The 15,542-nt window shown below is 46.8% G+C and overlaps 1 protein-coding gene across 7 annotated transcripts in view; it reads right to left on the bottom strand.

The window, feature by feature from the left end:
- The window catches only part of ulk4 (unc-51 like kinase 4), a 63,476-nt gene extending 48,874 nt beyond the window's left edge, over positions 1-14,602 (bottom strand). The window contains exons 1-17 of one of the 7 annotated variants that reach the window (XM_072716718.1): positions 14,170-14,602; positions 11,519-11,657; positions 11,109-11,208; positions 10,316-10,455; positions 8,406-8,571; positions 7,480-7,581; positions 7,281-7,364; positions 7,075-7,150; positions 6,869-6,955; positions 5,068-5,195; positions 4,700-4,769; positions 4,355-4,424; positions 4,070-4,174; positions 3,659-3,719; positions 3,295-3,476; positions 2,886-2,932; positions 1,265-1,343 (exon numbers count right to left, since the gene is read on the bottom strand). In XM_072716718.1, the coding sequence (XP_072572819.1) occupies positions 1,265-1,343; positions 2,886-2,932; positions 3,295-3,476; positions 3,659-3,719; positions 4,070-4,174; positions 4,355-4,424; positions 4,700-4,769; positions 5,068-5,195; positions 6,869-6,955; positions 7,075-7,150; positions 7,281-7,364; positions 7,480-7,581; positions 8,406-8,571; positions 10,316-10,455; positions 11,109-11,208; positions 11,519-11,656 (1,635 nt within the window). In that variant the 5' untranslated portion in view covers position 11,657; positions 14,170-14,602. Of the gene's footprint in view, positions 1-1,264; positions 1,344-2,885; positions 2,933-3,294; positions 3,477-3,658; positions 3,720-4,069; positions 4,175-4,354; positions 4,425-4,699; positions 4,770-5,067; positions 5,196-6,868; positions 6,956-7,074; positions 7,151-7,280; positions 7,365-7,479; positions 7,582-8,405; positions 8,572-10,315; positions 10,456-11,108; positions 11,209-11,518; positions 11,658-12,658; positions 13,546-14,169 lie in introns of those variants that run through there. The other 6 variants (XM_072716722.1, XM_072716717.1, XM_072716721.1 and 3 more) reach the window with 6 other exon arrangements.
- Between the last annotated feature and the right edge of the window lie 940 nt (positions 14,603-15,542).

Raw genomic sequence — 15,542 nt, 5'->3', positions numbered from 1 at the left:
TTCAGATACAGTCGGCAACGTTATGTCTGAAGCAGCAGTGAAAAACGATGGGAAGAAGCAGCGGGTCCACATCACTGGGGCGCGGGTATTACGGCAGAGCCCTAGGGTGGACACCGAAATAGGAAGCCCACCTGGGGGGAGGGGGGGTGGGTGGGGAATCAGCCACGGCCAGGTCCGTCCCCCAGGGCAGGGATTTACCCTTCCATCACTGTGCCAACCACTCAAAGACACCCCCGTCAGTGAAAAAGCTCATTTACAATAACCAGCCACTAAGTGGCGTAGTAAGCACTTCTATCCATTGATGTAACTGCTTAGAGCCAAAAGAGTATCCCAGTAAGCACAGGAAATATACAGTAAGGAACGAACACTTAGGGTCAGGCCAGCAACCACAGGAGCTGCTCACAGCCCAACCATCCCCACTCCGCTCGGTCCTCAGATGGGGACTGAGGCCCAGCTTACCAGCGACAAGGCTATAGGGGAGCCTTTACAGGACGCAGGGGGTGGCAAGCACGCGAGCGGCCCCCTAAACAGTCAGCCATTTTGTCAGGGCTGTGGATACGCTCAGCGGCGTTCCCGATGGAGGGAGGGCAGCGAGCCGAGACCGGCCCCGGATTAAGAGCCAAGGCTCCAGACATCAAACAGAAGGGCCTTCCGGAAGCCGCCGGCTGTGGTGCCTTTGATGATGTCAGCCCTGTCTCGGTGCGTGTTTCGGCGTGACTGTGCATCTGCGAGTCCCCCAAGCAGTCTGCACTAATTTGTGAATCGCTGCCAAAGTTGCCGGCAGAACGAGATGTACTCTAACTGGAGAGGAGAGGCTTTTTAAGTCCAGTTGGAAAAAAGAGCAAGCTGGGCCCTCACTTCACATATGATAACATATGATAACATATGGTAAATAGGACATGCAAGCAAAAATGCTGTACTATACTGCCACCTGGTGTTACCATATGGTAAGATACTTTGGATTAGCAGAAATGCAACTATTATTCTGACAAAACATCATTGTGGCAAAATGATAAACCATATGATAAATTTGTTTTCGGGGTGGGGGGGGGGGGGTGGGGCGCAAACTCAGTAGTTGACTGGGAGAGGGGGTGGGCACCACGTGTGTTGCAGTTCTTTGATCAACAGCTTATGAAGCACTTACCACATTATAGGATGTGGAATATGTGGTGTAGTACGTCACCATAACAACCATGCTATTACGTGTACTGTCATGAAGACGACGTTTGGCTGGTTTTGTGGTAGCTTCAGATACGGCACTGACCTCAGTCACCGGCACAGTGTCTTCCAACTCCAGGCAGTGAGAGGCCAGCAGCCCCTGAACACGCATCGCTTTGGCCCTCCTGAAAGAGACAGCAGGGTCAGACGACAGCAGAGCCTTGTCAGACAACAGGATCAGAGGCACCAGCTCAGAGGTCCATCGTACAGTGAGGTCAGAAGCGTCAGAGCCCTGCCAGACAGCGGGATCTGGGGTGGTGGAATCAGAGGCAGTGGGATCAGAGACAGTAGGATCAAATCTTGTCAGACAGCAGGATCAGAGGCAGTAGGGTCAGAGGCCTGTTACACAGCGTGGTGAGAGGCAGCAGAATCAGAGCTCCATCAGACAGTAGAATCAGGGGCAGTGGGATCAGATGTGATGGGGTTAGAGCCGGTGGAGTGAAGGGCGGCGTGGTGAAAGGCCCGTCAGAAAGCAGGATCGGGGCAGCGGCGTCAGAGGCGGCGAGGTCAGAGCGCCGTCAGACAACAAGATCAGAGGCAGCAGGATCAGAGGCAGTGGGGTCAGAGACCCATCAGAGAGTGAGATCAGAAGCAGTTGGATCTGAGCCCTGTCAACCTGTGCAAAGCTTTGTGCAAAGCTCACATTAAACTCTGTTAAGAGAACACCGTTTGGCCATACACTCAAACATTATACATACAGGGGAGGAAACAGTTTTTCAAACTCTGCTTTCCTTCACATAATATGCATGCACGACCTGGCTGAGGAACAGTTTTTACCCTACAGCTATTACACTACTGAATTCAAAGCACTCATCTCTAACATTCTGAATATTTCTGTACTTAAACCTGCTGTATAACTCGAAATCTACCTCAGCGAAATTGCCAGCACCTTATTCACTGTGAATGTGTGTATATGTGTACATATTTTATTCTTTGGATTTTATTGTAATTTTCTACTGTGTATCTGCTGGCGCGCTCCAAACGATATCCCATTGAACTTGTACTATGACAATAAAGCATCTTTATCTTTATCTTAATTCCACATGTGAGCACATGGTCTCCTAGCAAATCTCAATTTCAATACATCCTACATTCATTTTGAAATTTTAACCTCTATCTGTACTCTGGCAACCAACAATCCAAATGCAGAATCATATGATTTCATCAAGTAATCATTAGGGCTGGACCATATCTAAATAAAACAATATGCAATATTTTAAGTATATCAAGATAAGTGATAAATAATAATAGAGCCATCCACCCCTCCCAACACAATCTACCATTTTAACCGATGTTGACATACACGGGTACCTTATGAGAAGTTAAAAAATAATACCAAGGTTTGCATTTCTTTTTCTTTTTCGAACTGCGTCGGAACTGCAGGCTAGAATGTGCACTGAAAGCCAAATCATGCACCGATTTTCATCTGGCTTTGTGGGTACTTCCCAGACATAGGCTAGACCACATATTGAACAAAATGAACTTGATATCATTTCTGGTGCAGGGCTCCACATTGTGGCACAAACAGGCATGGCGTGTGATCCGAGACCAGAAGATGGCGCCAGAGAAGTTGGGCACGGCCATGCCGGACATTCCTCCCGAGCAACAGCCACAGAGATCACAGACAAAGATGACTTGTCCCAGCTGGTGGAATGGAGGAGACTTACACATCCCAGTTAGGAGCGGCACGCAGCTGCTGGGTCAGCGCCGGGAACTGGGGAGAGACAGCGGAGAGAGCGTGTGACGAAACAGGGCGCTGAAAAATATGCTGCATTTTATTATAACGTGCGGTTTGTTAACGCTGACAGTTCAGAGTGTCCACCTGTAACACAGACCCCTGCTGGACACCCAAGGCTCGTATGAGGAGGAACAATGACTATGCCACACAAACACAGGCAGAGGAAGCCGGAGGAAAATGGACGCTGAAGGAAACTGCTGTCGTGGTTTCCTTAGCCCGCCTAGTCGCGCATTGTTTAGCTTGCATTTGGTTTAAGCCCCGCCCCTCCCCACAGGGGTACGCCCTACTGGGGCCACACAGCATGTGACAGTGGTGTTTGCTGGGGGGCGCGGCCTCACCAGCGGGGAGTTGGTCAGCCGGGTGGCGGCGTCCCGGTGGCTCGCCGTGCCGCAGAGGTAGCACAGCAGGTTGAGTTTGGAGCGCGTGACTGCTGCCGTCCCCCCCGGCGAGTCCAGCGAGGAGCAGAGCTGCTGCAGGAAGGCCTGCCAGTCCGCCGGACTCAGGGACACCAGCTTCTCAGCTATGAAATGGGACAGCACATGCCGGGGGTGGGGGTGGGGGGGGCAGCATTTAATAACGAGCCGTTCAAACATAGTATCATTACCAATAGGTGGATTTCCTAACTTTCAAGGTGTTGGTGCCGCTGTAACACCTGCACCAGAGTGACAATCAGAGAGCCGCAAGTGACCCTGGACATCCTACCTGAGTACGCGGGGACACTCAGGGTTTTGGGGTCAAATCTCACCGGAGTTGCTTTGATGATCTGGAAAGAATGACATACAGTGACGTGAATGTGTGATTTACAGACAAACTCGCGTCACTAAAACTGGATCAGTCTTTTTTGTTAATGCCGGAGACTGGCGGCCAAAAGTGGACATGATTAAAGGCATGTGACCGCGCAGGCGGCCAAGGAGAAGCTGGCAGACGGCGGTTTGGGACAGCGCCCACCCCAGGTGCCAGCCAATCATAGACAGCGTGCCTCCACAAGAACTCTGAAACATGCCTTAGCCTATCACAGATATGGAAACATACGGAGTGGGTGGGTTACATTCTCCTTCAGCTGTTAGCTAACACCTGACCGCTAATCCATGCTGCTTTTAGGCTGTGACTCACCTTCGGGTTATCGATGATTGGAGTCACAGTTAGGTCAGAGTCAGTGTAGATTAGCTCCTTGATGGAAGAAGCCACATCTTTAACCCCACTGACAGATACCCCCTGCTAAACCAGGGATGAAAGAACATAAACATCAGAGGAGGCGCTGGTAGGGCAGATCCTTTTTAAAATAAGTTACTACAGGTAATCACATTCACTTAAAAACGCATTCCACAGGGAGACTGGGATCTCCAGTCTATGGTACTTTAGTAAAGCTTTGTAGATTGCTGCAGATGCAGGACTCACCTGCGGCTGCGCAGTCTTGGCGTCTGCATCTTTGGCCACACTGCTCTTTCCCAGAGTGGGACAGGAACTGCTTCATTGAGGGAAGCAAGAAAGACGGGAAAATGACAGAGCAGTAGAGTCATTATTATCCCACAATTCTGGGTAAAACCTGCACATAGTGGTCTGCCTCTCGTAGACCCACACTGACCCCTTTCTACACATCCCCCCCCCCCACACCGAGTCATTAGCAAATGGCAGGAAGGCCAAGAATAAGCCAATTATGTAAGGTGCTTATTGGGAGTTCCATCCTGCCGGGTCACCCCAGCGCCCAGGTGACGCGTTATGTGAGCGACAAGGCCGTCCCACCTGAGCAGGAAGAGGGGCGCCCTCATCTCGCCGTGCTGGCCGCTCCTCGGCCTCAGCTCAGCCACATTGTCTGCGAAAAATGCTACAGCTTTAGACTCACTAAAAGCAGCTATCTGATGAAAAGTGAAACTGCGATAAAATCTGAACCACAAAAAGCCCAAACAGACCTGCCCCCTTTCACACATTAAACCCAGGTTTGTGTGTCCGCAGACTGGCTGCCCAGAATTGTGTGCCTGCAGTTTAACTGTGCAGAACTGCGTGCCGGCAGTCTGCCTGCGCAGATGTTTGTCCACACACCCTTAAAACTGCACTATGACTGAAGAGGACAAAGCCCAACCCTACAATCCCCCCAAGGTTTCACAGGTTACCCAGTCGGAATGACTTGTCGAGGGGCTGTCCTCCATTCCCAGCTGCTCTCGGGTCGTCTGGGGTCAAAGGGGTGGGCCGACTGCATGCCACATGCCGGGCGGGACCACCCCTCCCCCCCTCTGCACTCCTGAGACAGAAAAATCACAAGGAGGATGCCTCAGTCAGCCAGACACTAATGACATCAAAGACATTCATAACCATATGAAATATATTATCATGGTAATAATATTGAGTCATCATCACGGGCGTTTCCCATTGTATCTCCCTGGTGGTCTGTAATGCAACTCCCACGCGGAAGCTTCTAGAATGTTCAGCATATCCGCCCAGCCCCCTGACATTACGACGGCCTCTGTCCCCGTGGTTTGCCACCCAGGCTGCCACGACTGACTGGGCTAACAGAGACTGCGACCCCCGACCCGGGCCGCCTGCATCAGCAGAAGTGAAAGGGTCCACGGGACAGGTCGGGGGAGGGGGGCGTCATCTCATGCGCGGTTCGCCCCCAAAAGCCCCCTACACTCAAACAGACACGCTGAGCAGGGCAAAAACTCCGCTCGGCCGCCTCTGCCGAAAAACAGCGCAGGCACCGAACCTGTAACCGCAAGACGACAGAAGCGGAAACAGGGGTGACCGAGAAGAGGATGGAACGACAGGCCAGCGGTGAGGAATGCGACTGAGCAGCGCCCTGCTGACACCAGGCAGAGATACAAGGCCACTCCGCTGTCAGCACACACACCAAGTAGCCCTGAGCTTAGGGGAGGCCTTCAGGTCTACAGGGGGAGACTGACATTCACACGTCAGCTTGTCGAGGATGCAGTGCAGAATGACGTCACACTCCTGTACTGTACAGGGGCTCAGCGCCCATGCGGCTCACACCGTAAGATCTGCAGACAGACCACAGGTGCTGTGCTTTGTGTCCTAAAAAAAAGCGTCAGCGTTCAGTCCATCGGAGATGCCCTCTAGTGGGTGTAATCAACGTGCGACTCTCTCAGAGGGTCCAGCCTTCTTGCTGTACACAATAAAGCCATCCCCTTGGAGTGAGCTTTCTGCCTGCTCCCACACACTCTTTGGTCATGGGATCTCCTCCTCTCCCTGCCTTTACATGATCTTCATGACGCTTTCCTCTGATGGGTCAGCCATTTCTGCAGCTCCTGTTACTCCTGTTACGGCCAGCCCATATGAGCCTGCAGCCTGAAACATGCTTATGTATGGACTCAATAGGAGAACTGTGAAAAGAGACAGATCTCAGTCAGATGGTGGTGGTCCCAGATTCTGCATGCTCTATGACTCTGTGTCTGTCCTCCAAACCCTTATCCAGTGCTAAGTAGTGGGGGAGACTCCAGAAACCAGGGAGGGAGGGCAAGTAGGGCTGGGAGGGAGCAAAAATGTGGACTGTCTGGCAGGGAGCTGGGAAGGAGCAAAAATGTGGAGACAGACAGACACACATACATGTTGGTGTGCCTACTTAAATGGGGACCTTCCAAACCCTAATCCGAATCATGACACAAATACCCCTATCCAGCACTAACCTTAACAATAAGTAACCAAACAAAATACAAGACTTTAGGCATTTTTACTTTTTTGATTCCATTCCATTTTTTATGAAGTTGATGTAATCCAAACGGGGATATTTTGGTCCCCAAATGAAATCTATGTAAACCCACACACCCACACACACAGGGGGGCGGGGCAAGGTGGGGCGGGGCCAGACTCAAACCCCAAGGCCAGTCCACTGAGCCTCCCTAAGTCATGCATCCTGTCCCAGTACTTTTCCCACCATGTTTGGCTTTGCTGAGCTGTTACCTTGAGGCCAGCGGGGTCTCCTCCTCCACCACAGATAACGATTCCTTCCAGAATGGGTGTGACAGTAACTGATCCCAGGTCAGCCTGCTCAGTGGGGTTCACATAAAACTAGGTATCATTTAGCTACTCAAAGCAGCACATTATTTTGTTAAAAATAAAATTCTAGAACACAACCCCCATCCCCCCAGAAAAAAAAAAAGATTTACCTTTTTTTTGGGTCTTTTTCAAGCAAACCTCTCAATAGGCTGCAAAACTCTAGAGTCGGTTCTGAGAAGGGGGCAGCTGCAGAATGGCAATGAGACAGCAGGCTGAGGGGAATCTAATGCAGTACGACTCTATGAAGGAAATATATGCATATATTTGGGAGACACAAAAGAAGAGAAGTGCTGCTTCTGAGCAGATACTCAGATACCATTTTGCCGTGGGGGGGGTGGCTCTCCACGAAGAATGAGCTCGGCCAAATCTGAGAAGCTTTCGGAGTAAAATGGTGGCTTTCCTGAGAAATAAACAGAAAACTCCATCATGCCCCGGCTTGCCCCCCCCCCGCCTTTAGTTACACGTCTGAAAGGGATATCAAATTCAAAAAGCGAGTGTCGCTCAGGAACACAAACCTGAAAACATTTGGTAAATGATACATCCCAGTGCCCATAAGTCACTGCTGAAAGTGGAGCCCCCCCCGGTCAGCACCTCCGGGGCAGAGTAAGTGGGAGACCCTATGGAAAAGCAGCATAGCTTAGCATACAGGGCAGAGTAAGTGGGAGATCCTATGGAAAAGCAGCATAGCTTAGCATACAGAGCAGAGTAAGTGGGAGATCCTATGGAAAAGCAGCATAGCTTAGCATACAGAGCAGAGTAAGTAGGAGACCCTATGGAAAAGCAGCATAGCTTAGCATACAGGGCAGAGTAAGTGGGAGATCCTATGGAAAAGCAGCATAGCTTAGCATACAGAGCAGAGTAAGTGGGAGATCCTATGGAAAAGCAGCATAGCTTAGCATACAGAGCAGAGTAAGTAGGAGACCCTATGGAAAAGCAGCATAGCTTAGCATACAGGGCAGAGTAAGTGGGAGATCCTATGGAAAAGCAGCATAGCTTAGCATACAGAGCAGAGTAAGTGGGAGATCCTATGGAAAAGCAGCATAGCTTAGCATACAGAGCAGAGTAAGTGGGAGACCCTATGGAAAAGCAGCATAGCTTAGCATACAGTACAGAGTAAGTGGGAGATCCTATGGAAAAGCAGCATAGCTTAGCATACAGAGCAGAGTAAGTGGGAGACCCTATGGAAAAGCAGCATAGCTTAGCATACAGAGCAGAGTAAGTGGGAGACCCTATGGAAAAGCAGCATAGCTTAGCATACAGAGCAGAGTAAGTGGGAGATCCTATGGAAAAGCAGCATAGCTTAGCATACAGGGCAGAGTAAGTGGGAGATCCTATGGAAAAGCAGCATAGCTTAGCAAACGTTTAGCATAGCCGGGTCATTTCATTTAGTAAGGCTGTTCAGCCTGGACAATGAGTGCAGGTCTACCTGCAGCCTCCTTACCCCAGACCAAATTTTTTGTATTTCTTCCAGGTGCATTTTCCGAGCCCTCCTGCACCTCCCCATCCTCTGACATAACCATGAGGAAGAACTCCTCTAGGTTCTCCCCCTCCGCTTTGGACAGGCAGAAATTGGAGTACTTCAGAGTACCTGGCCCATCCAGCAAGATCTGAAGAGGACAAACAAAACAGTTACTTTTAAGAGGTTTTTGTCACATATAATTTCTTAGATTCACACAGCTTCACAGTTTCAGCAGCACTGAAACGTTACAGGCAAAGATTCTGGATCAGAGTCAAGGGTGACAGTGAATACAGCTGGACTCAATGTTATATAGGTGCCTGATCATTTTGTGCCGTCAGACTGTTCAGCAAACACTGCAGTGACATATAGAGGTTCTTTTCATGTGCAATAATAATGTTCATAATGTGCAATATAATGTACACTATATGTTAACAGCATATTTAACAAACTTATGTGCAATATTACTAACACACAATGCACATGTTAAAAACACTTCACTCTTGCACTGTTATGGTCACTCATGGTCACTGTCAATAGTACACTATGTGTTAGTTGTTTATTGTTAGTTAATGTTTACTGTAATGCTGCACTGCTTTGTTAAGTGTCGAGACTTTCGTTGAAATTTTAAGAATTTCATTGTACTCTGTACTTTGTACATATGACAGTAAAACTTCATTTGAATGTCCTCTTTGTCAATAAATGGATACAACTTTGTGGGGAAATCTCTGGTCAGGGTGGCAAATAGAATCATGCGATGTGGAGACTTGCCACTGGGGTTAGGGTTTATTGGCAATACAGTGGTACCTCAGTTCTCGAACTCATTAGAACTCGAATTTCTTAAAAGTCGAACCAACCAGTTCGGAAAAAAATGATCTAGGACTCAATCTGAATCTCAGAAGTCAAACCGTGAATGCCGACCTAAGATAACTTGTACGGGCGGGGAAATGAGTCACGCAGCATGTCTCTCAGCGGAAACAAAGGGTAACGCTTGTCTCAGCCTCGCATTCGCTGTGATAGCATCGTGCATGTTTACACTAGCTGAATACATATATTTAGACAGTAAAAAAATACATTAATGATAGACAGTAACAGTAATTATATAATAAAATACATTTTAAAATTTATATTTTAATATTAATAATAAACCATTAATACATGTAATTACAATGATATTGTCATGCCGAGCGGGGACGGAACAGAGACAAAGGCACAGACATCAGGGTATCAGGGAATACTGGGTTTAATTACAGGTAAGGCAGGCAAAACACAGACGGACATTACAATGACCGGACTGGGGAAACAAACTGAAACACGGACGAAATACAGAGGACTAATGACAACAACCAGAAACAGCTGATCACACGGGGATTCCACACGAAGTTAATGAGGGGGCGGACGATCAGGGCAGAACACATTGTTTTTTTTTTTTTTTTAAACTTTACACATAATTTGGATAAATTGGACAAATTACTGTTTTGATAAATGTGCTTAGATGTGTTTAGTACAGTATATGCTCTTCTCGTTTTATCTGGTTCATTTTGTGTTTAAATGCTAAAAAATACATATTTAGGTGTAATTTTTTGGGGCCGGGAACCATTTAATTGGTCTTCCATTATTTCTTATGGGGAAAATTCGATCAGAACTCAAACTTTTTAGGATTCGATCTGGAGTTCTGAACGGATTAAGTTCGAGTTCTGAGGTACCACTGTATTTGTCTTTTCAGGGTTAGCAGGGAACAGGAAGGGGCTACTTAATTTGCGTGCCAGTTTTATTCCCAGGGTGCCAGTGAAAAGGGCCTGCCCCGTTTGTGGATATGTTCACAGTCAACAAGATCCAGGTTCTGCCATATCATTCCAGCTAATGCCGAGTTCAGGTGGCTTTTGACATGTTACCTTGGCAGGAGTCAGGTCAGAGAAGATGATGCCAGAATCATGGATGTGCTTCAAGCCTTTCACAAGGTCGACGGCAAAGCCTCTCACCACATCCTCAGACAGACACTCGTCTTGGGAGATGACGGCTTCCAAAGACCCCCCTGAAATGGACACTCTGGGATCAGAGAGTACTGGCTCACACCACATTAGTGAACCATCTTTAAGCCATGCAATTTTCCATCTGGTCATTGCATTTCATTTCATTGATGGCATATCTGGTGTCTCCCAATATGACGAAAATGATTTTGGCTGGAGACACACCCTGGCAAAGTGTTGGGTCATTCCATTTTAATTCAACAAATTATTGATTGTCATTTTTGATGGATTCTGGCGTGTGAATTACACATACCTTGGAGCGATCCGGAAAAAAAAAATCACAGCTATATGGCTCAACTAAAGGATTTTTTTTAATAAATGAAAAACATTTCTGAGCTGTGAATGGTATGGGTCATTCACATGCTAAATTTCTCCAAAAATGGTGACGCAAAGGTCAGTTGTCGAACTAAAATGGAATGAGCTACTGGCAATACAATGGCAACTAAATCCATAACGTAATACAAAGACACTTTCTCCCTTCACGGAAAGTCTCATACAGCAAGAGCAGCAGAGCTTTGTAAACAGTTGATAATCAAAATAATTAAAGAACAATAACACTCATCATATCTGCATCGTGAAGAACATCATGTGAACACATCAGGTGCCATTGTGCTACCACCTTTTTGGCCCTGTATCTATTTCACACTGGGCATCTCACCTGTGCACAGCTCCACCACCAACCAGAGATGGTTGCTAGTCTCATACCACTCATAAAAGGAAACGATATTCTCATGCTTCATGTCATGGGTCAGCCGCACCTACGCAAACAAAGAAAGCAAACACAAAGTAATTACAAATCTCACAATTCATTCATCTTCTATAAGCTCTTATCCAATATAGAGTTCCGGTTATCTGGAGTCTATTCCCAGAAGCACAGGTGATAAGGCAGGGTGCACGTTGGATGGGAACATGAAAATCTCTGAAGGTTAGGGTTAGACTTCACTTTATTGATTCCCTTGGCTCCTTTGGTCCAGCAGCAGGTCTACAGGTATAAATTAAATAAATCCTATTTCCAACCAAAAACTTACCATGTAGATGTAGAGCTGCGGCATTAACATGCTTACTTACGTGGTTTGTAACCTCGGCCCTTTTCGCCTTCTCACTGCAGATGATTGCAAGAAAGCTGATGCTTTCCTTCCTCCTCCCTTTGTAAACTACAGACTTGCTGCCCCTTCCGATTTCTTCATAAAGGACAAAGTTCTCCATCCTGGAATAATTTTCAGGTGATTCTGTTAAGCATTGTGTACATCGCCTGCAAAAATGTACACTACGAAATGAAGGATAGTGATGAAAGGAGGATCTGCATTAACCTGAAAAAGTATGTGAGTACGGAACATCATTGCACAGGATCACAAGTTGGGTGAATGCATTGTCTTCACAAATGGGAAACAGAACTTGGGCCCCTCCCAAGTAACTGAAGGGGCCTTTGGGCCCCAAAACTCACAGTTTGTGCAAAGCAGTGTGCTACACCCTGGGCCTCTAACAACTAGCACTGCATAGTTACTGGAGGATTTCATCCAAAAATGAATGATGATTGTCTTCATAATTGCAGGGGGGTAGGTAACTGAAGGGGTCTTAGGCCCCAAAAATCAGCCAAAACCAGCGTAGTATATAAGACAGCCCTGGGCTTTATTAATAACAAGAACTGCCATAGATATATACATGGACTGCCTGCACAAGGTGGGAACATCGCTCCGGGCACCTGGTCCCAGGCCCAGTGGCCGAAAGCTGTAGTCCACCCATGAATGGTTATTGGTTAAACACCAACAGGGCAACCAAGCTGTTAGTAGCAGCCAGTTAGAAATCCTCAACCCATCATCATCATGCACAAAATAAAACCAACTGGCAGAGTTAGCTACTATCCGCTACCTAGCAGTACAGGTAAAAATGAAGGACGACTTTATTAAGTACTTCATATGACAAATTAATCAACGTCGGTCACTGTATTGCTGAGTATAACTGAAAAGGCACCTGTCTTTTTAAGGTACCGAATAACAGTTTACTGGAGAAAGTTAACTCGAAAACTGGTTCTTAACTTTACAGTTATAGTACATCCAGTTAGTATTGCAGCATCTACAGCTTAACTAGATGGACTTTCAGTCAAACTGCCAACTACGTAATTTTATGCTAGATATTACAGTTAACTAACTTAAACTAGAGTCCTCCCAAACTTAAAATTCTGAACCAAGTATAAAACTAGCCACGTACCTTCAACAAGAATCATTAAGACTGGTTATATGCTACTGCTTTGTACAGTTGTATAAATCACAAATTTGGGTCTGAAAAACATTAAATTGGCCGCTTCTGTTTTCTTTTTTGAACTGTCTGACCGCTTTAGCTTATTACCGGAAACAGAGACGGAGCATACCATTCAAGTGAACAGGGGGGCTACTGCAATTTCTTTAACTTCAAATAAAATAACATATATATGGGAGTTTATCTAAAACATGTACATGGGTAAAATACAGCATTAATTAATCAGGAAATTACATTTTCCGTAATATAACATCTAATTTCCTATGGCGTATGTATTTGCTTTATTTTTGTGCACCACGCTTTCCCCAGGGTACCTTTCCCCTGGTTTCTAGGAGACGGCAAAGGACGCTCTGGGAAGACAAAGACACGCCCGTTCAATTCTGCTTTTGTTATTCGATATTACAGCTACAGACGTGGTAGGCTTTAGTAAACAAAAGAGAAATAACTAAACTTGTATAATGTATTTTTTATTTAGTAGTGTTTTATTCAAGGGAAAACAACAGAACCAAAATCTACTTTGAACATTAGTTTAAACTCAAGTAGCAAACTAGTTAGTATACCGAGATTAAATATCATTACTATTTTGCCTTTGTGTAAAGTATATAGGCATAATTGATGTTGGGTCATGGCAAGTTGATCTGGAGCTTTTCCCAGGAAACATAGGCATACACATCAAAAGGCGAATACGGACTGGCTGAAGGAACCAAGGAGAACATACAAGCCTCACACAATCACAGGAACCCAGGAGAACGTGCAAAATTCATATAATCACAGGAACCCAGGAGAACATGCAAAGCTCATACAATCACAGGAACCCAGGAGAATATGCAAACTTCATATAATCACAGGAACGCAGGAGAACACGTAAACCTCACAATCACAGAAATTCAGGAGAACACGCAAAATTCTGACAATCACAGGAACCCAGGTGAACTTTTTAATACCAATCTCTCTCACACACACACAGACCCAGGAGAATATGCAAACCTCAGATAATCAGAGGAACCCAGGAGAATATGCAAACCAAAGGCAATCGCATAAGCTATATCGGGTCGAAATGCAACTCCACAGCATTATCCACTATCGCCCAAATAAAACGTTTAAAATTAGTACTTAATAAATCTTCTAATAAAAATTCCCGTGATTTTCCCTTTTTATTTCAAATGAGTTTTTTTTTTAAAGCTGAAATGATCTGCATGAGTCACCAGCAATTCTATTGTTTAGAAATTGTAGCTTAGAGGCAGATACGTGGCTGAAGCAGGAGATCGGAGGTAATTTAAACCAGTTTAACTGTCCGAATGTCAGCTGAAATGTCATTAGATACGCTGTGCCGGGCTCAGCAGTAATTCGAGGTCAGAGTTTATTATCGTTTTCACTAAAACTTTCGCTAAACTTTCTCTGTTGAGAGTTAGCAGCGGACGCTACACCGAGCCCTACCGCATTTCAGGGGGAATGAAACGCACCCAGAACCGGAGCTGCTCGAAATAACTGCCGCTTTTTGCTGCTATTAGCCCGGTCTGGGCGTTAAAGTCGTCGGCTCCGGCTCCTGTAAGGCTCGTTTGAACCGGCAACGGCACCGTCCAGCTGTGGGCTGGGGCGGGTGACGTCACGGGCGGGGAGCGGAGCCCCCGGCGAGGAACGACAAAGCAGCTCGCCGCTGGCCATCTGAACACGACGCCGGGCTGGAAGACATGCCGCCTCCGTCTAGCCGATAGAGTACTGGGCAAGTGGGAATAAAGAGCGGACGCGACGAGGATGCAGCGAGCTTTCTATGCCGACCCAGGCAGGTTGGAAACCAGGAAAACTTATTTATGGTAGTTGGAAAGCGGATACGTCTGGTCCCATACGAGTCTGGGAGAGCCGCCGGCTCGCAAGGCGACCTGGTCGCATCGCGGACGTGCGGTAATCGGTGCTGCTCTGTAACACGATACAAGCACCGTTTCACTCAATGAGCAGCGCCAACGGAAGGCTGAAGCTGATCGCCCGCAAACGCCGCCTCTGTGCCCCCAAACGCCGCGTGTGTGCCCGCGCGCCGCGGGGGTGTTCACCGGCCGCGCGCCTGTAGGGGATCCCCTCTGTCAGCGATCACCCCGCTGGTAAGTAGCATCCACTTCCTACTTCGCTCAAAGTGCAACATTGTAGGTTTTTGGTTTTAAGGCATAAGCATCGCTTATCCGGACACGGCGCAGATGGGACCGACCTCGTGTAAATAATGGAAGTTACAATAATCCATTACATGCTCGTACACGTAGTTTTTACACATTATGAGCGGTTAAACGTGACTAAAAATCCCGCTCGTATCAGTTTATTTAAGATCAAGTGACTTGACTTTGACTGTGGCCAAATGCAGTGTGAAGGGGGCTGCCACTATTCATGTTATTGATGGCACTAAAATAGATACACTTCATATTCTGTTACGCCCGTGTGCTTTTTCAAGTACAGCAGTGCAGCTTTGTCTTGCTGTAAATGTGTATGCATTTTAATAAGTGAAAGCTCAACTCTGATAACAGACCGGGTTGATGGATGGAATATACAGTATATTTAATCCTCCAGCAGATGGTATGACTGCGGAATTCCCATTGGATCCGAAGATTGTCCCATGGGGGAGATCGTTTTACGGTATCTTAGACAGGGTTTCCTACTCCAGCATATCGCGTTAGAAATGAACATATGGTTACTGTATCCCTAAGAGAAACCGGGCAAGCACTTTTATGGGCTTTCCCTCTACAAGAAACGAAGTAATCTTCATCTTTTCGCATATAAACTATTACTGAAGTCAGTGGCCAGTCTCGGTCGTAAATCATCTCCCAGCTGTAGGGGCTCGTTTTTGCAGCCG

The sequence above is a fragment of the Paramormyrops kingsleyae genome, chromosome 9 (genome assembly GCF_048594095.1).
Source record: "Paramormyrops kingsleyae isolate MSU_618 chromosome 9, PKINGS_0.4, whole genome shotgun sequence".
In the NCBI taxonomy this organism is placed as follows: domain Eukaryota; kingdom Metazoa; phylum Chordata; class Actinopteri; order Osteoglossiformes; family Mormyridae; genus Paramormyrops; species Paramormyrops kingsleyae.
Note: the sequence above shows the minus strand (reverse complement) of the source record. Positions and strands in the feature narration are given on the sequence as shown.